This window comes from Doryrhamphus excisus, chromosome 19 (assembly GCF_030265055.1).
Source record: "Doryrhamphus excisus isolate RoL2022-K1 chromosome 19, RoL_Dexc_1.0, whole genome shotgun sequence".
NCBI lineage: Eukaryota > Metazoa > Chordata > Actinopteri > Syngnathiformes > Syngnathidae > Doryrhamphus > Doryrhamphus excisus.
In genome coordinates, this window is record NC_080484.1 from 5,761,630 (window position 1) to 5,776,789 (window position 15,160).

Consider the following 15,160-nt stretch of genomic DNA (forward strand, 5'->3'; position numbering starts at 1 on the left):
CCATTTGGATTTTGTTGAAAAATTTGCCTTTGAGTTTTGTAGAATGTTGTCCATAACAAGTGGTCATCGTACGGGAATCCATCCATTTCTCATTTATAAGAATTTTACTTTGTTTCCAGGGTATGAGACTATTATTCTCTATTAAATGTTATTATGTATCATATTTTTGGATAGGTAGCTGTCTCAAATATTTTATTTCATTTAAATTTCAAGAGGTTAAAATGTCTTTTTAAAATATTTTTTATTGTAGTTTATATATTTGTATTTAATGCATTTTTAAAAACAAAATAAATGAAATATTTAAAAAAACATAAAATAAAATGTCAACTGTAGTCACCCAAAGACAACTGGGACAGTCTCCAGTATAGCGACCCTAATTAGGACCCTAATAAAGCGGCATAGAAAATATATAGATAAATATAAATAAACAAACACACAAACAAACAAATAAATAAATAAATAAAGGCGGCATGGCGGTGTAGTGGTTAGCGTGCAGACCTCACAGCTAGGAGACCAGGGTTCAATCCCATCCTCGGCCATCTCTGTGTGGAGTTTGCATGGTCTCCACGTGCATGCGTGGGTTTTCTCCGGGTATTCCGGTTTCCTCCCACATTCCAAAAACATGCTAGGTTAATTGGCCACTCCAAATTGTCCATAGGTATGAATGTGAGTGTGAATGGTTGTTTGTCTATATGTGCCCTCTGATTGGCTGGCCACCAGTCCAGGGTGTACCCCGCCTTTCACCCGAAGACAGCTGGGATAGGCTCCAGCACCCCCGCGAACCTTGTGAGGAAAAAGCGGTAGAAAATGAATGAATGAATAAATAAATACAGTACAATCTTGATTACTTGACAGTATCCCTGCATTTTTTCCTCTCTGCTTTAAATCGAGTTTTAGGGCTCTCAATGGGGAGGGTTAGGGTTAGGGATTCCTGTGGTGCAAATGAAAGCACTCACACATGACTAAAAATGTTATTCTTGACTCAACTCTTTCACATGTATTGGGACACCTGGCTATGGCACTATTATATTTTGTGTTTTTTTACACTTGAACACACTTGTGGATCAACAATTGAAATAGCTTTTATTCATGATTTCTTCATTTTTCAGCACAACTTTTCTTCTTTTCTCCAGACATACAATACGGCAGATATGAGGCCATCGGTGTGCCTCGCAACACACCTCACACACCTCGACCTTTTCACGTAACGCACCCTACACACGTGTTTTCTACCCCCTTTTCCAGCCTTCTTGCTAGAACAGATAAAGGAACAAAAAGGGTAAAAATTGGTTGAGACGTCTCAATTAGAGCCACAAATGAACTGAGACACAAGTGTGTGTGTATGGTAACCTTTCCAAAATTAGAGTCTTATGAGTCACCTTGTGTGTGTTACCTGTTAATAAATTAATGTAAACCACACATGGTGAATATATATTTAGGTCCAGCTTAGGTTTTTACAAACATTTTTCATTTGTGTCTCTTCATAAACCCTCATTGTGGATTCTGTCGCGCCCTTGTGGTTACAACAAGTATCACACTCTAAACACATCAATTCCCTTTGACTACAGCTTCAGTGATTTTGGAAACCTGGCTTTACAAACCAGTAAAGATATCCATTAAATATACAACTCATCTCCATTGTGCATCATTAATGAAACTTCTTTCTGAATCCGAATGTGACTGCAGCAGATTGTCGTACAAATTAAGCGTGAATTAATCCCATGAATTAATCACATATATCAACGTACAGTCATGGAAAGTAACAAAATCAACAGTTCCTCACAAATAATAATTTAAAATTATCGAAAAAAATGGAAACATCCTATTCAGAGCACTCAAGTGTTGAAGTCACGCGCCCCTTGGTGGTCAGAGTTGACTAGAAGAAGCATCATTAACAGCCTTGAATGTTCCCTTCAAGCATCAAATTCATTGCCACCATTTGCCTCCTTTTTTTTTTGGAAAGAAACGACATTCATGAGAACAGTTTACACTCATCATGAAATAACATAAAGACGCAAAACACAAGCGGAAGACGACAAAGGGATGAGGTGTCATGGAACACTTGAGAGTGAAATGTGGGGGTTAAAAACACAACCACGTGAGATCCTTCTCGTCTCTTATTGGGCGCTAGAGGGTAAACAGGAAGTAGTTTCGCCGATCGAAACGCTCACGATATTTCATTCAACTTAAAGGCGACTCTTACTGCCTATTACTGTATTGTTTCAGAGTGTAACGTGGTGATGAAAACAACAATATATTTTTAGTCTGCGTTTCAGGTCCGAATCGGTTGATGAGCTCGTAAACTTGGTCTGAAACCAACACCTGCCGCATGACAACCACATGAACTCAATCTCTTCTCTTATTGGTCGCTAGAAGGTAAACAGGAAGTAGGTTTGCCGTGGCCCGCTCGGAGCGGTGAGTGAAGCTGTGCATGTAGCACAGCGCACGATACTTTATTAAACTCGAAGGTGATTCTTACTGACTATTACTGTATTGTTTACATTGAGTATGTAAGATACCCTTTTGAAGCATGGTAGTACATACAACCAAAACAGTCGCCACACCAACTAAGAACTAGAGTTCCCGCCTTTCATGTTTGTAGACCTGCAGTGTTTTCTCCAAAAACAAACCATGTATGATTTGCCCCAGTTTTTGCATGATTCGGTTTCATCAATTGGTAATTAATAATGAATTAGTGGAGCTAACAAATAATTAATAATTGCCTAAATTTTCATAGTCTTCATTATTGTGTTTGCCCAGTAATCCATCGTGCCCAATCAAAGCACCCTACACATGTGTGCATTTAAAAAAAAAATAGTGACTGCCAAATAACCTGCCACGGGGGCAAAGAAAGTTGCGAGTGTTGGGAATTCAATAAAAAAGGTCAACGTATGATGCTGGCACACCCTCGCCACCTCTTTCGTCAATTTGTTCATTTCATTCATCATTTATTATTTCACATTGTATTCTGCATGTAAAACTATAATTATGCTCTATAAAATGTTTTTTTTATTTATTTATTATTATTTTTTTTACAATATTATGGGGTATCAGCAATTGATTAACATTAACCCATTAAGGATTTACTTTATTTTCTGTGGGAAAATTGCTTCAGTTTTTGTCGGACCTTTAGGAACAAATTAATAACAAACCGAGATCCAATTTTCTTTTTAAAGCAAAATGCATCACAACAAGGGATGTGACTTTGCTCTTGTCTTGTATTGGTTGCAACGAGGGACTCAGGTGTCAAATGGCGCAAAGAAACGCAACCTGGATTTGGTCATCTCCAAGTGGAGGTTGGAGTGATGCCTCGCCGGCCAATTGAAACGGACTAAAGATGTACGGTACGGAGTCCAAACATGAAGGAATGGTGCATACTATTTGGTGTGAGGACGACACAAGTCAAGACAAGTCAGAGCTGACAAGACGTGAAAAGAAGACGTGGAAGATAGAAGCTGAAAGTGACCCACAGAACCACATCATGTGTATGGGTGGGTGGGACCAGGGCCTGTGAATGACAGTAAGGCACAGTGCGTCGCTAATGCTTGATGGCGCTCACTACACACTGATGACAGACACCGCAAACAGCACATTAAACCTCATATGGACTTTTCCAAACGTCACTACTCTTTGGATCATTTTGGCTCAAGCGAGTGTAGTCAGGAATTCTGCTTTTCAACCTAATTCAAATAAATGAGTAAAAATGTAAATCTACTTGCACAAATCCCCCAAAAGCCAACGAGTTAGTTATCCATAAAGGAGGATTACGGCCCACCTGAAAAACAGGAAAATCTACCTCAATTAAGTCATGTAAAGAGAATAAGCGGCCTGAAAAACCTCTTAAAGAAAAACTGCACTTTTTTTTCGAACTGTGCTCATCATCCACAATCCTCATGTCAGTGGTTCTCAGTTATTTTGTCATGCTCCCCAGGTCTCAGGATCTATTTATTTATCTCTCCTGTACATACTGACCTTGAAACTGAAACCGGGAGAATGCAAAAAAGCGGAGCGCTGTGAAGCATACAAGCGTATTTAAGAGTCACATTGCATGTTGAGTACCATAAATCTGTACATGTTGGCAGGTCTGCACAAACACTGAAAGTAGTCCCTGCCTCTCACGCAACCCCAGACTGGGGGCTTGCTTCACTATTTGGGAATCACTGACTTATAAATGTGAAGCATCAACATGTTTTTCCCTTTTCTGTGCATTCTAAGAAGAAAAACAGCTAGCATGATGGAGCTAGCAATGCATGTAATGGGACACACCTCTTTTGGCTAAAAAGACCTCTAAAAAAAACCCTCCAATGACATTTGATGGTTTTACGTACATGCTGTGACCATTCAATACCTGGTACATTCATAACATTTAATACTTACAGTATTTTAGTCATTTTAAGCATTAAGAACCATTCGTACCAGAACTACTTTCCTGGGCGCATTGATTTCATTGATTGGGTTTGAATCTCCACTGTTCTCCCCATCCACGTGTGGGTTTTCTCCGGGTACTCCGGTTTCCTCCCACAACCAAAGAAGACGTATTAGCGCTAACAAACCCTGCAGTAGTACAAACCTTGTTCCACTTGCTCCAAATCACTGGAACAGACACCCCAGGCCAGCACGACCAGACGGACAACTGTCCATGGAATAAATCACCATATTGATTGTGATACATTGGAGAACATAGTCCGTCTAGCCGTGTACAAACAAAACACTGAATGTGGGCTAAGGTTGTCTGTTCATAGTTTGTCATATGTTTGTTGTTTCCTAGTCAGTATAGATTTGTGTCCTAAGGCATTGTTTTGAAGTGGGCTCGTTACCTCTTGGTACTGACGTGAGGCGCTTTGTCACTACACCAGAAAAGTAGTTCTTCCCCGTTGCTGTAGCTCGGTTAATAGGCAGGTCATGTTATGTATAAATGGAACATTGCTGTTGTTTTTTTAGAAGATGTCCATTGTTAGCTCCCTCGTGATGGTTGTTTTTCTCTGTAGAATGCACAGAAAAGGGAAATACATGTTCATGTTTCACATGAGGATGGTGGATGATGGAAAAAATTAAATTGACTTAATTATAGATTTACTGTATAATGATATTTTATCATTAAATTGATTATTTTGCTGCCATTTTCTGTTCTTGTACATCTAGCAGTGGATTTGCTGGAACAAACCTCATCCACGTGTATTTTCAGTCGCATTAAAAAGCTTTTTTGTTTTCAAAGGTGACGACAAACATAAATAACGCAAAATGATTCCTTAAATATGTAAACTAAGTATATTTGGTGCGACCGCAACACAATGGAAAAGAAAGCTTGTTTTGATTCATATCAGACGTGTGTTTTTTGTGTTTTGGAGTGACCCTTTTCCACATTTCGGCCAAAAGACGAGACGAGGGGGAGGCTGCAGAAACGTTGCCATTGTTGGCGTATAGTGCAGGTTGCAGCCTCGTTGCCAATTTAAGTCAAAGACAAACTAAACAAAGAGACTTTAGGTCCTCACCAACCATGCCCCTCTTCTTTAAGTCCGTGTAGGCCCCAGGCAGCCTCCAGTACACACTGGAGTGTCAATGTGGTTCTGGTGGTAGCATTCAAGCTCCCAGAGGGATGCGGTGGCCGGGTTTGTGTCGGCGCGTATGGGTGTGTTAGCTGAGGTAGCCAGAGGAGGGCGCCACCAAGGAGGGACGGCGGGAGAGCTGCTTGTGGAGTGTCTCCAAAACTGGGGGGGGTTTGAGGTCGTGGAATGCGTGTGGCTATTTCTTCATTTCGTTTCCTGGCTATTTTCATCCGTTTGTGTCGCACATAAGTGTACCGCAGATGTCACGGGACGTTTGCTCGTCACAATTTATGTTTCCCTGAGAGTATGGTGCGGTACATCTCCTCGTCCAGCCGCACATAGCGCCCCCTGCTGGAGTCCAGGAAGTACAGCGTGTCCGACACTGCTTTGGGGTCGAAGCCCTCACGGCGCAGGTCTGTCTTCTGGAACTTAAAGGTTCCTAAGATGATGGAAAAGACATGTACTGTAAATGTTGCAAACTTATCAGTGAACGAAATGAACTACATTCATACATTGGTTTTCATTTGTGGTTCTGCATCTAGAGGCCGCCAGAGTATAGATGAAATGTGTCGCAATGTGAAGCAGTCATGGAAAAAATGACTGCCCTTGTTTCTTCAACTAAAGCAGGGGTCTCAAACACGCGGCCCGCAGGACACTAGTTTGAGGCCCCCGCCTTGGATATGAAAGGTTAATGTTAGTGCGGCCCACGCAAGTTTGATACGGATGCTGTATGGTATCATGTACCCAGAAAAAATTATTACGTTTGATTAATGTTCATGTTAAAGGTTAAATAACTGTTAATAGTTATTCTCCCTATCTGTGTGGAAGTGGTAAGTTTTTGGCTATTTAAGTTTAAAGGAAATAATTTGAAGGCTACCGTTTAGGTCGCTAGCTCTCTAGTTTGCGAGTTAGCATGTGTCTCAAGACCCTGCAGTTGCGCAATATGTTGTAAATAAAAAGAGTATAAATGTGACTATAGTCGTGTTTTGTCATGTCTACAGGGCTCTAATAATGCTTTGTTCATTTTAATCTGAAAAAAATAATTTGTCTACCCACCAACTATATGTGGTTTCTTAAGTTTTTATTATTTGCCGTTTTATTATTATTATTATATTTATTTATTACTGATTGATTTTCTTTATTCTTGATTTGTTTATTTATTTTTCATCTTATTTTCTGCAGAAAAATAAAAAATTAAGATGTTTGAGAACAGTGGAATGTTTTATCAGAGCTTTTATTGTAGAAAATCAGAACCAAAGCACTGAAAAATTTTGTATATTTTTCTGTTTTTAATAAATGCGTTTTTTTTTGGAAAACCTGATGCGGCCCAGCCTTGCCCAGACCCTAGCTCCAGTGGCCTCCAGGTAAATTGAGTTTGAGACCCCTGAACTAAAGGAACAAATAGCTCATGAGAATAGATTTATTTTTGGCAGTATATGCCATAACTGTTAAGTGATTTTGGTTATCAAGAAAACCATGGAAATGACTAATTATCAGCTCTTGAATTAAATGTTTGTTGTCCAAGGAAATGTACCTTGAGTTGTACCAGGCATGAAAATAAGCAATGTTGCTCTAATGTTGATGATGGAGGATTCTTTTACCTGTTTTGTTGACTTCTGGGAGAAAGCGCAGGAAGACGGGCCTGGCGTATGGAGGCAGAGCCTTGTCCAGGTCCTTCACAAACTTCTCCAGGTCGGAAGAGTGATTCGGATCGGCGATGGCAGCCATGCCAGCCTTTCCTTCTGCGCCTAAGTGTGCAGGAAAGGCAACGTCGGTGCTGGAACAACAATGTGGTCAACTAACGCGTTGATGTGTATACCGGGTACTTCCACGCCGTAGACCACCACGTCTTTCATGTCGAGCAGCCTGCTCAGCGTCCCCTCAACCTCAGTGGTGGAGACGTTCTCGCCTTTCCAACGGAACGTGTCTCCTGTCCTGTCCTTGAAGTACATGTGGCCGCACTCATCCATGATCAGCACATCGCCTGATGATCGGGATGCGGCGGGTCAAATTAGCACACAATAACAAACGCACTTCATCATGTATGTGTGCTAACCGGAAAGATAGGCGCTGTCTCCCTTCTTAAAGACGCTGTGAGCAATCTTCTTGCTGGTGGCCGACTGATTGACGTAGCCGTCGAACCTCCGCAGAGGGTCATTCTGAATGATCCTGCCCACCAGCTGACCAGGCTCGCCTAAGGAGACGTTGGGTAAGCGAGGACCTCTCTGACTTATTCCTCAAAGTGACAGGAAATACGCTCACCGGGTTTACAGGGGATGCAGACTCCGTCCGGCCCTCGGATGAGCTCCATGGTCTCTTCGTCCACGCGCACCAGTCTGATGGGGTAGATGAAGGGCAGGATTTGGCTATTGAAGCCACACGCTCCGATCTGAAGGACAAATGTCAAATTTAAATGTGAAGGTACTGAAAATACAGTCCTCAATATAACCCCCAAAAAGGAACCCAGAAGAAAGATGTTAAACCAGGGGTGGGCAAACTTTTTGACTCGTGGGCCACGTTGAGTTAACAAAATTGTCCCGGGGACAACATATATTTAACAGAACATATGCGGTAGAAAATGAATGAATGAATGAATGTTTAATACACAAACATACACTATGTTTAACGCTTACAAGGTGTACCCGCCTCAGCAGTAGAAAATTAATGAATGAATGAATTTGCCTTGATTATTTGTCTAATTCTATCTGTAAAAGTGTCATACGATCAGCTGTATGTTCTCATGTCCCTTTTTTAATGAGCACTTTAAACATCAGACCAAACTACCAAAATGAATTTTACAGTTTTGTTGGGGTTTTTTCCGAATAAGACTTGCAAGTCATGTTGCCAGCTTGTATGTTCAATGTTGAAATACTTAGAAAGCAACTGGCGGGCCGGATTCAAACGCTTGGTGGGCCGCATGTGGCCCCCGGGCCGTAGTTTGCCCACCCCTGTGTTAAACCAATCCAATGTGGATCTGGATACGGCAAGTCACGGCTTTCAAACAAAAGTGCATTTTATAAGAACTCGACCTACACGGCAGCCATATTGGCTGGGATTGAATGAGTTCATATTTCAACTTTATGCCACTAAAATGATGTTATTTTTCCTCATAATACTACAACTTTCTACTTCTTCTTTTTCTTTCTCTCTACAAAGAAATACACATTAATTCCTCTTGTTTATACATTCACACATACTTGGGAAACAGGCACCAAAAACAATCACATTGTTTATACTGTAGTACATACTGTACTATTTTAATGATGTACTTTCTTTCTCTTTGGGCTTTTCCCTTCAAGGGGCGCCACAGCAAACCAATCTCCTCCATCCAACCCATGTCCTCCTTCACTACATCCATCTACGCCTCCTACTACCAATATATTGACTATCTCTCCTCTGGACATGTCCCAACCATCTCAATCTGGCCTAAAGGACTTTATCTCCAAAGCATTACAAACATGTAATGTCCCTCTGATGTACTCCTTCCTGATCCTATCCATCCTGGTCACTCTCAATGAGAACCGCAGCCTCCTCATCTCTGCTACCTCCAGTTCTGCTTCCTGTCTCTAGACCAGGGGTCTCAAACACGCGGCCCGTGGGCCAAATGTGGCCCGCAGGACACTAGTTTGAGGCCCCCGACTTGATATGCAAGTTTAATGTTAGTGCGGCCCGCGCAAGTTTGATATGGATGCTGTATGGTATCATGTACCCAGAAAAAAGTATTACGTTTGATTAATGTTCATGTTAAAGGTTAAATAACTGTTAGTTATCCTCCCTATCCGTGTGGAAGTGGTAAGTTTTTGGCTATTTAAGTTTAAAGGAAATAACTTGAAGGCTACCGTTTAGGTTGCTAGCTCTCTAGTTTGCGAGTTAGCATGTGTCTCAAGACCCTGCAGTTGCGCAATATGTTGTAAATAAAAAGAGTATAAATGTGACTATAGTCGTGTTTTGTCATGTCTACAGGGCTCTAATAATGCTTTGTTCATTTTAATCTGAAAAAAATGATTTGTCTACCCACCAACTATATGTGGTTTCTTAAGTTTTTATTATTTGCCGTTTTATTATTATTATTATTATATTTATTTATTTAGCACTGATTGATTGATTTTCTTTATTCTTGATTTGTTCATCTTATTTTGTGTAGAAAAATAAAAAGTAAGATATTTGAGAACAGCGGAATGTTTTATCAGAGCTTTTCTTGTAGAAAATTGGAACCAAAGCGAAGTTTGTAAAAAAAAAAATTTGTTTTTAATAAATGCGTTTTTTTTTTTTTGGAAAACCTGATGCGGCCCAGTCTCACCCAGCTCCAGTGGCCCCCAAGTAAATTGAGTTTGAGACCCCTGCTCTAGACCAAACAACATGGCTTGTCTCACCACAGTTTTGTATACCTTTCCTTTCATGTTAGCTGAAACTCTTCTATCACACATCACGCCTGACACTTTTCTCCATCCGTTCCATCCTGCCTGCACACTCTTCTCCCTGTAACCTCACTCTTCTACTTGGGTCACTCTCATTCACACACATATACTCCCTCTTGCTGTGGCTAATCTTCATTCCTCTCCTTTCCAGGGTAAACCTCCCCTCTTCTAGCATCTTCTCCACCTGTTCCCTACTCTCACTACAAATCCCAACGTCATCTGCAAACATCATAGTCATCTGTCAGGCTGTCCATCACCATAGCAAACAAGAAGGGGCTCAGAGCTGATCCCTGATGCACTCCCAACTCCAGCACATTTTGCCGCTGTCTTCCAGTCCTCATACATGTCCTGCACCACTTCAACATACTTCTCTATCACTCCAGACTTCCTCATACAATACCACAGTTCCTTTGTAGGCACCCTGTCCTAGGCTTTCTCCAGATCTACAAAGACCCAATGCAGCTCCCTCTGACCTTCTCTCTACTTCTCTATGAACATTCTTATTTGTATTCAAGCAAATACTGCATCTCTAGAACTCTTTTTTTTGGCATGAAACCATACTGCTGCTCACAGATACTGACTTCTACCCTTAGCTTCAACTACTCTTTCCCATAACTTCATTGTATGGCTCATTAGCTTTATACCTCTGGAGTTGCCACAACTCTGCACATCACCCTTGTTGTTAAAAATGGGCAACAACACACCAGCGGCTGCAAGGGGCCGATGCGGTGACATGTTCCTACCTTGTTGTCAAAGTTCCCTAAGCTGCAGTTACACTCGGTTGCTCCGTAGAACTCTGCAATCTGCGGAATGTTGAAGCGCGTCATGAATTCCTCCCATATGGACTGACGCAGGCCGTTACCCAGCGCCATGCGCACGCGGTGTCGCTTCTCCGTGTCGCGGACCGGCTGGTTGAGCAGGTAGCGGCAAATCTCACCGATGTACTGGACAATCTGGTGACAGAGGAGGCAGGCTGCTTGTGACCATGACGAAAACACCAGCGGGGGGGCGGGGGGGGGAGGGGGTGCAGCATTTGGCTTACGGTGCAGTTGTATTTGGCGCAGTCGTCCCAGAAACGAGAGGCGGAGAACTTCTTTTTGATGACCACAGTCATGCCGTGGATTAGACACTGGCCCACTCCCACAATGTTACCTGTGGACACACACTGATATGCCTCAGCTGAACAAATAAAAGTTACTACATAAGTAACTTGTAGTATTAGTAACCTGTTTACAACCTTCTAAATACCTTCTTTAACATTATTAGAGCCATGTAAGCATTAAATAACACCACTATTTCATCTTTAAACCCCTATTTCCCAATATCTTTGCTTCCTGTTTGTTACATTACTTCCTGTGGGGGATACGGTTTCATCAATGTGACACACACTAGGTCACACCTAGCGACCAGTGTAGAATACCTACATAGCATCACGTCTTAATGCGTTATACTGTATTTGTATTTTACCTCATTTAGCCATTTTTATTCTTAAAAATGCTTCAATTAGTCCAAATAACATTTCGGAAAAATCATGAAGGGGCGAAATTTAAAGCGCAAAGTAGCGAAGGATTACTGTGTGTTTTTTTAAATTGTATAATAAATTACATTCATTGATGTATTGTAATGAATGATTTTAACATGTTTTTAGCATTCATTCATTTTCTACCGCTTATCCTCATGAGAGTCGCGGGGGGTGCTGGAACCTATCCCAGCTGTCTTGGGGCGAGAGGCGGGGTCCACGCAGGACTGGTGGCCAGCCAATCACAGGGCACATATAGACAAACAACCATTCACACTCACATTCATACCTATGGACAATTTGGAGTGGCCAATTAACCTAGCATGTTTTTGGAATGTGGGAGGAAACCGGAGTACCCGGAGAAAACGCACGCATGCACGGGGAGAACATGCAAACTCCATACAGAGATGGCCGAGGGTGGGATTGAACTCGGGTTTCCGAGCATAATAAATTACATTTAAAAGAAAAATATGTTGAAGTTATATATATTTGAAGGCAAAGTTTTTCACTTCTGACTTAATGTCGATACCCCAATTTGAATAGCTGACGATACTGGTACTATTCCGATACCAGACCTCTGTTTGTTTTAATATGCTGCCATGCCAAAATATCAGCAAATGTAGCCCAAACAATATATCAATACGGATTGGCCCCATCTGTAGTTATGATGAAATATCAGTACTATATCAACATTTTTTCGCTTTACACAATGCCTTTTTGCTCAATTTTTGCACACTTTTGCTTTTTTATTTGACTTCTACAATGTACCACGGTTCAATTCCACCCTCGGCCATCTCTGTGTGGAGTTTGCATGTTCTCCCCGTGCATGCGTGGGTTTTCTCCGGGTACTCCGGTTTCCTCCCACATTCCAAAAACATGCTAGGTTAATTTGCCACTCCAAATTGTCCATAGGTATGAATGTGAGTGTGAATGGTTGTTTGTCTATATGTGCCCTGTGATTGGCTGGTGACCAGTCCAGGGTGTACCCCGCCTCTCGCCCAAAGACAGCTGGGATAGGCTCCAGCACCCCCGCGACCCTCGTGAGGAAAAGCGGTAGAAAATGAATGAATGAATGAATGCACCACGGACCACAAACAGCCCCAGGGCCTCACTTTGGAAAGCCCTGTTTTTATAGCTCTGTGGAAACCACAATTCTCATCGACTATTTAGCTTGGTTGAAAGTGAACAACGGCAATTAAAAAGAGAAGGTGAGTGTGATTAGAGCTGAGACGCAGGCACTTTTATTGCAAATGTTAAACCAGAAAGGTGGGCTGTCCAACCTCTGAAGGAGTGTGGAAATACACACAGGAAATACTGTAGTAAAAGCCAACCAATCACAGCCTTTGTCTGCGTCGCCCCAGCGTGAGGTTAGGTTAGCATATGCTAGTGCTTCCATGGAGGAGCTTGATCAAAGCTTCAGAAAACCGGGAAAATACAACTACGTCAAAATGCGTGCAGCACACGAAAAAAATGTTGGCAGGTCTACACAATCCATCCATTTCCTAAATGTGATATTTTCTTGTACCTGCAGAGTGGTAGAGCGGAAGGCAATCATACAAGACGTCATCCGATGTCATCCTGAAGCCATAGTACACCAAAGCCGCCATGCGGTAGAACCTGTGACCCAAGTCAAAAAGCAGTTTGGTGCACTACTCCACACACACGTGAAAAGCTCCACGGATCAATCACGGATCAACCAGTCCCAGTTGTCCTACCTGCTGTGCACAACAATGGCAGCTTTGGGCATCCCGGTGGTTCCGGACGTGTAGATGTAGAACAGGCGATCTGAAAGACACCCAGCGGTGACATGTGATGAAGTAGCTTCAAAAGGAGGTTTTACGGGCACAGTAGTGCAGTACTAAACAGGGGTATCAAACTTTGTGTCACCTTGTTGACATCCAAGTGGAGGATTATAGTGGCCTGCTCACCCTGGCTGTTTTATATATACAGTTTACTGTACAGTCGTCCCTCGTGACATCACACCCTCCCTCTATGATGGTTTTTCAAAAATGAATGAAGGATCACTGTTGTGGTTGAATACAGCCCATTACTGTATTACTGTAAAAATACATACAAATTTAAGCTAATCCTACATATTTATGTCTTAAATGGCTTATTTACTCTCATCACAGTATGTCTACTACATTGAGTAATACAATACAATACCGTCCGAGAGGCGGGGTACACCCTGGACTGGTGGCCAGCCAATCACAGGGCACATATAGACAACCATTCACACTCACATTCATACCTATGGACAATTTGGAGTCGTCAATTAACCTAGCATGTTTTTGGAATGTGGGAGGAAACCGGAGTACCCGAAGAAAACCCACACATGCACGTGGAGAACATGCAAACTCCACACTGAGATGGCCGAAGGTGGAATTGAACTCAGGTCTCCTAGCTGTGAGGCCTGCATGCTAACCACTTGTGCTAACTAGCCTGTTTTTAGCATATTTGTCTAAATGAAGCATTTTTAAGCATATAAATATCAAATGATATGAAATAAATCAACTATAAAGCATTTAGAAGATACATTCAAAGACATTTGTAACGATATGTAGTATTCTACACTGGTCAATTGGTGTCAGTAAATGGCTCAGCGAGAGACACAAGCACCAGACTTGAGCACCGAAAAACAACAGCCGCAATAATCCCTACCACGGGTTCTACTATACTGAGTCATACAAATGTAAATGTGACTATAGGGGTGTTATTTTATGTATTTAGGGCTCTAATAATGATTTAAAAAAATTTAAACCTGTATCTGCAAGGTGCTCTAGCTAGGAAATATAATAAGGAATCCTGCTTTGCAAGAATTCTTGTATTCTTTTTTAATTTGTTGAATGTATATAGTACAACCTTGGATGTTAGCTGAGCCTATAGCTTCCTTTATTTAGCATATTTACCTACAGTGAAAAAAAAAGGTCAACCCAACAGACATGTTTATTATTAATTATGGACTTTTCCATTGCCCTCATGCAGCCAAACATTACTACTGTAAAGATTGCTTGATCATTTCTGGGGCATGGCCTCCTTACCCGTGAAGCAGCGCTGTGGTCGACTGGGCAGGTGCGAAGGGGCGGCGGCCAGCAGCGGCTCAAGGCACTCTGTCCCTCGTGGCACCCGCTTGGGGTCCCAGTCTCCCGAGCAAAACATCTGCACCGTCTTTCCCATTGAAGCGTGGACCTCAGACACAGCTGGGGTGGGGAAACAAATGTGACAAAATGTTACTGTTTTAAAATGCCATGCAAGTCCGAAAGGCTTTTAGCGACCGTACTGCCCCCTAGTGGTGGTTGCCTTCCATCTGTAGCTTTAAAAGGCTAGCAGCCATTAAGTAAAATCAGGGGGAGGATGCAGTGCAAAGCAAGCACCGTAAATGGCTGAGAGCAGCACTTTTACAGGATTTTTTTCCTACATTTGGCAGCCACCAGGTGGTCAAAGACTAATTTATGAGCACTCTACAACGCTGGGCTGCACTTTTCCAACTCTTGTGCAGATAAGACAATAGCATCTTATTGCAGGTTACACGTTCACATATGAACTGAATTCAGTGTTAGAGGTCATTTCCTCTTATCACATATCTCAACATAAGAAGCCATAAAGCAGTTATGACAATGGCCCGGTACAAGGGTGTCCAAAGTGTGGCCTGGGGGGGTCATTTTTGGCATGCGGCT

General features: G+C 42.0%; 1 protein-coding gene across 2 annotated transcripts in view; it reads right to left on the bottom strand.

Annotated features, from left to right (window-relative positions):
- Positions 1-1,066: 1,066 nt before the first annotated feature.
- The window catches only part of slc27a4 (solute carrier family 27 member 4), a 29,949-nt gene continuing 15,855 nt past the window's right edge, over positions 1,067-15,160 (bottom strand). For both annotated transcript variants that reach the window (XM_058057129.1, XM_058057128.1), the window contains 10 exons: positions 14,525-14,683; positions 13,199-13,268; positions 13,009-13,100; positions 11,007-11,116; positions 10,708-10,917; positions 7,809-7,935; positions 7,603-7,740; positions 7,366-7,530; positions 7,148-7,294; positions 1,067-5,985 (listed from right to left, as the gene is read on the bottom strand). In XM_058057129.1, coding sequence (XP_057913112.1) covers positions 5,828-5,985; positions 7,148-7,294; positions 7,366-7,530; positions 7,603-7,740; positions 7,809-7,935; positions 10,708-10,917; positions 11,007-11,116; positions 13,009-13,100; positions 13,199-13,268; positions 14,525-14,683 — 1,376 coding nt within the window. In that variant the 3' untranslated portion in view covers positions 1,067-5,827. The remainder of the gene's footprint in view (positions 5,986-7,147; positions 7,295-7,365; positions 7,531-7,602; positions 7,741-7,808; positions 7,936-10,707; positions 10,918-11,006; positions 11,117-13,008; positions 13,101-13,198; positions 13,269-14,524; positions 14,684-15,160) is intronic.